The 10,544-nt window shown below is 44.5% G+C and overlaps 1 protein-coding gene and 1 long non-coding RNA gene across 5 annotated transcripts in view; one reads left to right on the top strand and one right to left on the bottom strand.

Moving 5' to 3' along the window:
* Positions 1-861: 861 nt before the first annotated feature.
* Positions 862-1,584, bottom strand: LOC121040251 (uncharacterized). The gene is made up of 2 exons (XR_005795205.1): positions 1,112-1,584; positions 862-1,028 (listed from the first exon to the last, which is right to left on the bottom strand). It is a non-coding gene; the product is annotated as an uncharacterized LOC121040251 (long non-coding RNA).
* A 98-nt stretch (positions 1,585-1,682) lies between these two features.
* The window catches only part of WBP2NL (WBP2 N-terminal like), a 31,836-nt gene continuing 22,974 nt past the window's right edge, over positions 1,683-10,544 (top strand). For 2 of the 4 annotated variants that reach the window (XM_040490678.1, XM_040490681.1), the window contains exon 1: positions 1,683-1,836. In XM_040490678.1, the coding sequence (XP_040346612.1) occupies positions 1,775-1,836 (62 nt within the window). In that variant the 5' untranslated portion in view covers positions 1,683-1,774. Of the gene's footprint in view, positions 1,837-1,857; positions 2,058-2,404; positions 2,915-10,544 lie in introns of those variants that run through there. The other 2 variants (XM_040490680.1, XM_040490679.1) reach the window with 2 other exon arrangements.

Raw genomic sequence — 10,544 nt, 5'->3', positions numbered from 1 at the left:
TCTATCTCAGTGGTCTTTCTATAGCTTCACACCATTCCTATTGTTTTGTTTGTTCCAACAGTCTTAGGTTTAAAAAAAAAATCATGGGGGGGCGCCTGGGTGGCTCAGTCGGTTGGGCGGCGGACTTCGGCTCAGGTCATGATCTCGTGGTCCGTGAGTTCGAGCCCCACGTCAGGCTCTGTGCTGACAGCTCAGAGCCTGGAGCCTGTTTCAGATTCTGTCTCCCTCTCTCTCTTTGCCCCTCCCCCACTCACACTCTGTTTCTGTCTCTGAAAGATGAATAAACCTTAAAAAAAAAACTTTTAAGGGGTGCCTGGGTGGCTCAGTCAGTTGAGCATCCGACTTCAGCTCAGGGCTCAGGTCATGATCTCACGGTTTGTGAGTTTGAGCCTCGCATCAGGCTCTGTGCTGACAGCTCGGATGTCTCCCTCTCTCTCTGGCCCTTCCCCTCTCGAGCTCTGTCTCTCTCTCTCTCAAAAACAAATAAACATTTAAAAAACTTTTAAATAAATAAAAAATAAATAAATAAAAATCAGCTTAGGGCACCTGGCTGGCTCAGGCAGTACAGCATGCAACTTTCGATCTCCAGAGCATGAGTTCAAGCCCCGTGTTGGGTGTAGAGATTACTTTTATTTTTTTATTTTTTTTCAACGTTTATTTATTTTTGGGACAGAGAGAGACAGAGCATGAACGGGGGAGGGTCAGAGAGAGAGGGAGACACAGAATTGGAAACAGGCTCCAGGCTCTGAGCAGTCAGCACAGAGCCTGATGTGGGGCTCGAACTCACTCACCGCGACCTGGCTGAAGTCGGACGCTTAACCGACTGCGCCACCCAGGCGCCCCAGAGATTGCTTTTAAAAAATCAGCTTATAACTGATGACGTCTTTATTTGGCAACTTTTTTCCCCTCCGTGGTACATTTAAAAATGGTTCATCGTATAACTGACAGCATCTTAAACTTGATGAAATACGGTAATCCAGACGTTACCATCCCTTTGCTTGAAGCCCTTTGGTGCTATTTTGTGAAGTCTAAAAGAAACAAGAAGATGTACAATATTTTAGTCTTCAAAGCAATTCCAGTATGCTGTATCCCACCGGATCCTCACTCTCACCCTTTGGAGAAGGCAGGGCTGGTATGATGAATGCCAAAGGTTCTCTCTATCTTGGAACCGGCTCAGACTGGCCCCCCCCCCCCCCCGACGCAGTTCATTCACCCTTTCCTGGATGCTAACCTCACAAGAAACCAGCTCAGATTCCAGGCTTTCTCTGGTGGGGAAAAGTTGTTCTGCTTGCCTTTAGGAGAAGCGAGAAATCTTTCTGGATCCTTTCTCCAAAATGCATTAGCCTTCTGACCCAGGCCAGGGGGGCACGCAGGAAAATCCTGCTTCTGATTCCTGACCCATTCAATCCATTCCCGAGGGCAGCCCAGCAACCAGCTACCATGTTGTGGCCAAGAGGGTAGGTGTGGATCCAGGAACCCACTCACCTACCACTCAACACCCCCGCACTCTGGGGCGGGGTCAATTCCCCCCCCCCCCACCAGCTGGAGTCCCAGGTGGCACACACCTGGTTCTCTGACCACCGCCCCTCACGTGACCAGCCCCTTCGCCCACTCAACTCACCCCCCCTTGTCTTTGCGCCATAATCTCCGTCCTCCCCTTCAAAGCCCCGCCCCCCGGTTTGGCGCACCTCCCCTTCAAAGCCCCGCCCCCCCGGCTTGGCACAGGCCACGCCCCTTTCCATCTGAGGGGCGACAGAAGGGCTCCTGGGGCAAGATGGCGGTGAATCAGAGCCACACCGAGAACCGCCGCGGGGCTTTCATTCCTTCCAGCGACAGGTGCCCGAGGGGAAGCTGGTGGGGAGGGGTGCTGTCAGAGCCGGGGATAGACCGACGACGGGTGGAACTGGCGGCTTGGAAACTCTTAGCCAATCAGGGCCTTTCCCGCCTTTTCCGGCCTCGGCTGGCTGAGCCCCGCCCCCTCCTCGCGGGCGCTCGAGACCCCGCGGGCTTTCCGGCGCACAGAGTGGGCAGAGGCTGGAGCCCGTGGCCTCGCTGAGGTAAAGGGCGGGTGCGCCGTGCGAGGCGCGCGTCGCCCCAGAAGAAAGGCGGGAGGGCACTGGCAGTGGTGGGGTGTCGCGCCGTTCCTCCGGGGCACCGTTGGAAGCACAAACCTCCGTGGGGTGACGGCGACAGGGGGGCCTTGGGTGCGCCCCGCCCCTACTCCCGGGGGCGCGGACGCGGAAGGGGCGGCGGTGTGGATCCCTCTGAAGGATCCCGCGCCATCGGGGGGGTGGGGGGCGCTCGCCGAAGCCCCCTTTCTTTTCGCCCCGACGGGGAGCTGATGGCTCTTACTTCCCTGTAAATAAAGATCGGGACGGAAAGAAGAGCCGTCTGGGGAGAAGGACGCTCGCCGGGCCGCGCCCGTGGCCGTGCGCGGGGCCTGCGGGGCCCGCCGCTCGCTCGCCTTCCCGCCTAAGGCCTCCGCTCCACGCGGCCCCTCTCGTCGGTTCCTCCCGCCCGGCTCTCCAGACTCCGGCGCGGTACTCCCCAGCTGCCGCCTCCGCCCCCACTTGTCCCCGTTTTCCTTCGCTCGCGCGTGGCGGCGAGACTGAGCCTTTGTCGGGAAGATCCACCAAGACAGCCCCGAAAGCCGATGTCCGGATGATGGCTCTTTTTCCTCTGCTTCCTCCCCCGGGAAAGTGTTCTTGCCGGGTTCCCACGGGCGGCGGAGGCCGTGCGTCTTCTCCGGCTCCGGAAGGACCTGTGCTGTGCCGCTGTGCGTAGTTGTGTAGTAGGGGAGCGTCGGCCACCGCCCTGATGCCGGTCCCCTGCACACCCGCCTGGGTGCCGGCGGCTCTGTGCCCTGGGGGCCACCTCTGATCTGGGGTGTCGGCGTCCTCTCCCTCAGCTACGGGTTTGTCTGTTTCCCTGCGTGCGTTGGAGGCGGGGCGTGAAGCTTGTTTCTAAAAAATTACAACACACACGCTGATCCTATGGTCCTTCGAATGATCTTTATGGGGTCCGTTCTGTGCTCTTGAGCACGTAATCGTCTCCACTGGTTAAGAGCTTTATACTTCTAGGGGCGCCTGGGTGGCTCAGTCGGTTAAGCATCCGACTTTGGCTCAGGTCACGATCTCACAGTCCGTGAGTTCGAGCCCCGCGTCGGGCTCTGGGCTGATGGCTCAGAGCCTGGAGCCTGTTTCCAATTATGTGTCTCCCTCTCTCTCTGCCCCTCCCCCGTTCAGGCTGTGTCTCTCTCTGTCTCAAAAATAAATAAAACGTTAAAAAAAAATTAAAAAAAAAGAGCTTTATACTTCTAACTGCTCTATCTACAGTGAGGATCCCCTTATTTCACAGGTGGGGAAACTGAAAGAAAGAGAAGGAATTTGCTTACAATCATGTGGTCCCTGCATGTGGAAGACCTTTGATTGGGGTTTGAACTGCTCAACTCCAGCTGTCCCGCAGAAAGGAAAAGGACCGCTTCTGGGCTTTCTCTTCATCAGAGATGCCCCACCCTGTGGGGGCGCCCGCTTCCTGTGTAGAAATGCTGTATTCCTCTATTTTTACTTTATTATTACTTTTAAATTTTGAGTGTAGTTGACACACAATTCACGTTAGTTTCAGGTGTATAGTGAATAGATCTCTCTGTAAGTTATGCTATGCTCACCAGAAGTGTCACCACACAGTGCTATTATGACAACGTCACTGACTGTTCCCTATGCTGTGCCTTTATATTCCTGTGACTTATTCATTCCATAACTGGAAGGCTGTATCTGCCACTCCCCTTCCCCGATTTTACCCACCCCCGTCCCACTGACAACCATCATTTGTTCTCTGTATTTATAGGTCTGAATCTGCTTTTTGTTGGTTTATTCATTTGTTTTTCTTTTTTTTAGATTCCACGTGTGAGTGAAATGATATGGTATCTGTCTTTCTCAGTTTGATTTATTCCACTTAGTGTAATATCGAGGTCCATCCATGTTGTTGCAAATGGCAAGATCCCATCCTTTTTTACGGCTGCATAATATTCTGGGGTGTGTGTGTGTGTGTGTGTGTGTGTGTGTGTGTGTGTGTACATACCACATCTGCCTTATCTAAGTGTGAGTGAACACTTAGGTTGCTTCCATATCTTGACTATTGTACATAATGCTGCAATAAACATAGGGGTGCATGTATCTTTTCAAATCAGCGTTTTCATTTTCTTTAAGTAAATGCCCAGTAGAGGAGTCATTGGATCACATGGTATTTCTCTTTTTAATTTTTTTCTCGTTTTAATTTTTTGAGGAATTTCCATACTGTTTTCCATAGTAGCTGTACCAATTTACATTCCCACCGACAGTGCACAGGGGTTCTTTTTTCTCCACATCCTCTCCAATATTTCTCGTCTTTTTGATTTTAGCCATTCTGACAGGTGTAAGGTGATATCTTGTTGCGGTTTTGATTTGCATTTCCCTGATGATGAGTGATGTTGAGCATCTTTTCATGGTCTGTTGGCCATCTGTAGGTCTTCTTTGTTGAAATGTCTACTCAGTTCCCCTGCCCATTTTTAAGTGGATTATTTGGGGTTCTTTTGATGTTGATAGAAACTACTTTAAAGAAATAGGTTGAGAAGGAGAAGATTGGTTGTTTTTTGACTTCTCTTGCCTATTCATAATACACATTTGAGAAACTCATCACACTGGCTGTGTTCTGTGGAGATTTTTAAATCCCAGCTGAGAATTCATAATTGTACAGATAAGACTCTACTGGTAAATAGGGAAGACGTTGAGTTTTCTTTTTTTAACCAATATTCTAAAACTTGTACAGATAGTACCATATGTGTTTATTGTAGAAAAATTGGAAAAAAATTTAAATCGCCCCAGACTCCAACATCTAGTGCTTTTTACATTTTGGTATATGTCTTTCTGCACTTTCCTCCATGGAAATATATGCAACTCCCCCACACTCAAGACTGCTTTGTAATTTGTTTTCCTCATTTACCAATATATTGGGAATACTCTCCAGTATCAATATCTACATCATTATTTTCAATGACTGGTATTCCAATATGCATGAATCTTTGCTCAAGCCTCTATTCGGGATGTTCAGGGTGTAGTAATTTGTCATTGCCATAAACATTGCTTCATGAACATTTTTGAAAACTAATCTCTGCCTACCTGTCAAAATGTTTCTTGGGGATATGTTCCTTAAAGTGCAATTGTGGCATCAGAGGACATAGACTTTTTTTTAAAAGATTAAAATGTATTTTAAGGGGAACCTGGGTGGCTCAGTCAGTTGAGCATCTGACTCTTGATTTTGGGTTAGGTCATGATCCCAGGGTTGTATGATTGAGCCCCTTGTTGGGCGCCATGTTGAGTATGGAGCCTGCTTAAGACTCTCTCTCTCTCTCTCTCTCTCTCTCTCTCTCTCTCCCTCTTTCCCCCTCTGCCCTTCTCCACTCCTGCTCTCTCTCTCTCAAAAAAAAATAAGTACTTTAAAAAATATTAAAAATTCTAGGGGTGGGCCCTGGGTGGCTCAGTTGGTTGAGCATCCGACTCTTGGTTTTGGCTCAGATCATGATCTTACAGTTCATGAATTCAAGCCCTGCATCAGGCTCTGTTCTGACAGTGCAGAGCTTGCTTGGGATTCTCTCTCTCCCTCTCTCCCTGTAATCTTTATTATTTATTTCCTTCTGCTAGCTTTGGGTTTAGTTTGGTCTTGTTTTTTCTGGTTCCCTTGTGTGGAAAATTAGATTATTGATTTGAGATCTCAATCTCTCTCTCTCTCTCTCTCTCTCTTTTTAAAGTAAGCTTCATGTCCAATGCAGAGCCCAGTTTGGGGCTTGAACTCATGACCCTAAAATCAAGACCTGAGCTGAGATCAAGAATCAGGTGCTTAACCAACTAAGTCACCCGGGTGCCCTGAGATGTCTCTCTCTCTCTATTTAACATTTATCCATTTCTTGAGAGACAGAGAGACACAGAGCACGAGCAGGGGAGGGGTAGAGAGAGAGGGATACATAGAATCTGAAGCAGGATTCAGGCTCTGTGATGGCAGCACAGCACAGAGCCCTACATGGGGCTCAAACTCACGGACCCTGAGATCATGACCTGAGCCGAAGTCAGATGCTTAACCGACTGAGCCACTCAGGTGCCCAGAGATCTCTCTTTTTTAAAACTTGCAGGCGTTAAAAGCATAAATTTTCCTCTTAAGCACTACTTTTGTTACATCTCAAAAGCTTGGTATATGTATTTTCATTTTTATTCATCTCCAAATTTCTAATTTCTAGTAATTCAATTCTGTTTTCAAATTTCACTTGTGATTTCTTTGTTGACCCATTAGTTATTTAAGAGCATTTTGTTTAATTTTCACATTTTTGGTAATTTGTTATTATTTCTAATTTCATTCCATTTTGATCAGAAAAGATACTGTATGATTGCAATCTTCATAAATTTAGTAGGACTTGTTTTGTTGCCTAATATGTGGTCTGTCTTATAGACTGTGCCATGTGTATTTGAGAAGAGTGTGTATTGTACTTTGTGGGTGAAGTGTCCTTATATGTTAGGTCTAGTTGACTTTTATTAGATGCATTCATGTTTATATTTGTAATATGTTTTTGATGATTCGTCCTTTTATCATGATATAATATTGTTTTGTAGTAATTTTTGTTTTAAAGTCTGTTTTTTCTGAAATTAGTATAACCCCTGAAGCTCTCTTTTGGCTACTGTTTGATGGAATATCTTTTTTTACATCCTTTCACTTTAAACCTGTTTGTGTCTTTGGATCTCAAGTAAGTCTTTTGTAGACAGTATATAGTGGCATCATGTTTTCAAAAATATATATTTTGCCAATCTCTGACTTTTAATTGGAGAGTTTAATTCATTTACATTTAATGTGATTATTGATAAGGAAGGACTTAACTTCCGCTCTTTTGCTCTTTATTTTCTATATCTCAATTCCTCCATTAATGCCTCCCTTTGTGTTTATTTATTTTTTTAAAAAATTTTTTTCAACGTTTATTTATTTTTGGGACAGAGAGAGACAGAGCATGAACGGGGGAGGGGCAGAGAGAGAGGGAGACACAGAATCGGAAACAGGCTCCAGGCTCTGAGCCATCAGCCCAGAGCCTGACGCGGGGCTCGAACTCCCAGACCGCGAGATCGTGACCTGGCTGAAGTCGGCCGCTTAACCGACTGCGCCACCCAGGCACCCCATCCCTTTGTGTTTAATAGATATTTCCTAACATACTATCTTGATTCCCTCCTCATTTCTTTTACTGTATATATTTTAGTTATTTTCTTTGTGGTTGCCCTGAAGATTACATTTAACATCTTAATTTATAACAATCTAGGTCAAATTAATACAATTTTGTTTTAATTCTATGAACAAATTTTGTTCCTATATAACTCTGTCCTCTTATACTGTTATTGTCCCAAATTACATCTTTATACATTGTGTATGCATCACCATAGATTTATTGCAATTGCCTTTTAATTCATATAGGAAGAAATGAAGAGTTCCAAGCCAAAAATACATCAATACAGACTTTTATGTTTACCTATGTAGTTATCTTTACCAATGTTCTTTGTTTCTTTGTATGGGTTTGATTTACTGCCTAGTGTCTTATTATTTCAGGCTGAAGGACTTCCTTTAGCATTTCTTATAGTTCAGACCTACTAGTGATGAACTCTCGGTTTATGTTTACTTGGTAATGTTTTAATTTCTCCTTAATTTTTGAAGGATGGTTTTGCCAGATATAGAATTCTTCGTTGACAGATTTTTTTCCTTTAAGCACTTTGCATATGTCATCCTACTACTCCTGCCTCCATAGTTTTTGATGAGAAGTCAGCTATTTGTCTTATTAAGGATTCCTTGTGCATGATGATGATTTTCTCTTGCTGCTTTCAAGAGTCTCTGTATTTGGCTTTCAGCAGTTTGATTTTGTGTCTTGGTGTGGATCTCTTTGAGTTAATCCTACTTGGAGTTTGTAGAGCCTGGATGTGTAGATTCATGTCTCTCATTAAACTGGAGGAGATTATGGCCATTATTTGTTCAAATTTTCTTTATGCCCCCTTTTATTCTCTCCTCTCCTTTTTGCAGTCTCATTATGCATATGGTTGTATGCTTGATTTTGTCCCACAGGTCTGTTAAGACTCTGTTCATTTTGCTTCATTCTTTTTTCTTTCTGTTACTTAGGTAGTGACTGTTATTCTCAATGGACCTATCTTCAGATTCACTGATCCTTTCTTCTGCCTGCTGAAATCTGCCATTAAACCCACCACTACTGAATTTTTTGTTTTACTTACTGTAGTTTCCAACTTCAGAATTTCTATTTGGTTCAGTTTTCTAATTTCTATCTCTTTATTGATATTCTACTTTTTGAGACATTGCTCTCATTATTTCCTTTGGTTATTTAGACATAGTTTCTTTTAACTCTTTAAACATGTTTAAAATAGTTTATTTAAAATCTTTGTCTAATGGGGCCCCTGGCTGGCTCAGTAGGTAGAGCATGCAACTCTTGATCTTGGAGTCATGAGTTTGAGTCCCACACTAGGGGTAGGTTTCCTTTAAAAAAAAAAAAAAAAAGAATAAAGTCTTTGTGTAGTTAATCCAATGTGTGGGCTTCCTCAAGGGCAGTTTTCTATTAATTTCATTTTCTGTTTACAGAAGAACATATGGGCCATACTTTCTTGTTGCATGCCTCATGATGCTGTTGTTGTTGTGGAAAACTAGACATTTTGGGGTGCCTGGGTGGCTTGGTCGGTTGAGTGTCCAACTTTGGCTCAGGTCACAATCTCATGTTCATGGGTTCGAGTCCCACATCAGGCTCCGTGCTGACAGCTCAGAGCCTGGAGCCTGCTTCTGATTTTGTGTCTCCCTCTCTCTCTGCCCCTCCCCTGCTCATGCTCTCTATCTTTCAAAAAATAAAATGTTAAAAAATTTTTGTAAACTAGACATTTTGAAGATTATAATATGGCAACTCTGGAAATCAGATTTTCTCTCTTCCTCAGGGTACATTGTTGCTGCTTGCTGTACTTATTTTTTGTTTGTTTAGTGACTTTTCTAAATTATAAAATTTGCAAAGCTTATAGTCTTTGTCACATGCAGCCACTGAAGTCTCTTTTATATTAACTTAGTGGCCAACTAGTGATTTGACAACTTTCTTATATATCTGGAACCAAAAAATAAATAAATAAAAAATTCCAGCCTTTGTAGATGGGCTCTGCCTGTGTGTTTGGAGCATGTCTTTATCACTCAGCCAGGCAGTTTACAGCTCTGTCTTAGCTTTCACTTCTTACTTGAACAGAGCCTCATTGTCATCCAGAGGTAAAAGTTTCGGACCTTCTCAGTTCTCATCTGAGCATGAACCCAGGCCTCGGAAGGCATGCATGTGACTTTCTAGTTTCCCATGAATACGTCAGAGCTATTCAAAGCCTTTATTCCCCAAAGTATCTCATTCTCTAGCCTTTCTTTCCTCCCTAACTTTTCAGTTTGTTTGCACTAAATGTCATCCTTTGCCCCAGACAGCAGCAACTAATACATTTACCTTGAAATGTTTTTGACAAATGGACCCTGAGTAGTCACCTCAGTCCTGGGAGAGTTCTGAATTAGGCACACACCATTGGAGCCTGCCCTTCAGGAAGCCACCAGAAAAGTTTTAAAACAAGAGTTCTTTGAGAATAAGGTCTATTCTGCTCCCTTTGGTGTTCAGTACTTACACCAGGAATGTGGGTTGTTTTTAAGGCTATTGCCAAGCTGGGGATTGGAAGATGGTACTGGGGTAAGTGTCACAAAGCTCTGTTATCAGACTCAGCTATTTTTTTCTTGACTAAACTTTCTCTTAGTTGTTATAAGGTTTTGATTAGATTCCAAACTTCTGGACTGACTTTTGGAGTTCCCTATTTTTGCTGACATTGTATTTTCATTGTCTTAAAAAGCCCTTTTTATCATCATACCACCACCCTAGTTCCAATTCTTATTACCTTACATCAGGACTATTTTAGGGATTCTTTTTTTTTTTTTAATTTTTAATGTTTATTTATTTTTGAGAGAGAGACATACAGAGCATGAGTGGGAAAGGGGCAGAGAGAGGAAGACACAGAATCCCAAGCAGGCTCCAGGCTCTGAGCTGTCAGCACAGAGTCCAATGCAGGGCTCGAACCCACAAACTGTGAGATCATGACCTGATCTGAAGTTGGGCACTCAACTGACTGAGTCACCCAGGTGCCCCTCTTTTTTTTTTTTTTTTTTTTTAAAGTAATCTCCACACCCAGTGTGGGGCTCGAACTCATTACCCTGAGATCAAGAGCTGCCTGCTCTACTGACTGAACTAGTCAGGTGCCCCTTAGGATTTCTTAACCTCTAGTAAACCACCACCTCCTGATTGATTCTCCTTGCCTATTAAGTGATATCTCCAGGCTCTGGTTCCAGCATAGCTTTCGAACTATATCTCACTATTCTTCCCACCTTCACCTCCATGCTGCTTTGATGAATCCACACAGGTGGGCTGCTCCCAAGTGTGCAACTTGCTTTCCACCGCATACCACCATTAATGCTGCTCTTGC

Source organism: Herpailurus yagouaroundi, unplaced genomic scaffold, assembly GCF_014898765.1.
Source record: "Herpailurus yagouaroundi ecotype Mexico unplaced genomic scaffold, PumYag 182, whole genome shotgun sequence".
Classification (NCBI taxonomy): Eukaryota; Metazoa; Chordata; class Mammalia; order Carnivora; family Felidae; genus Herpailurus; species Herpailurus yagouaroundi.
This window is presented reverse-complemented; position numbering and strand designations above follow the sequence as displayed.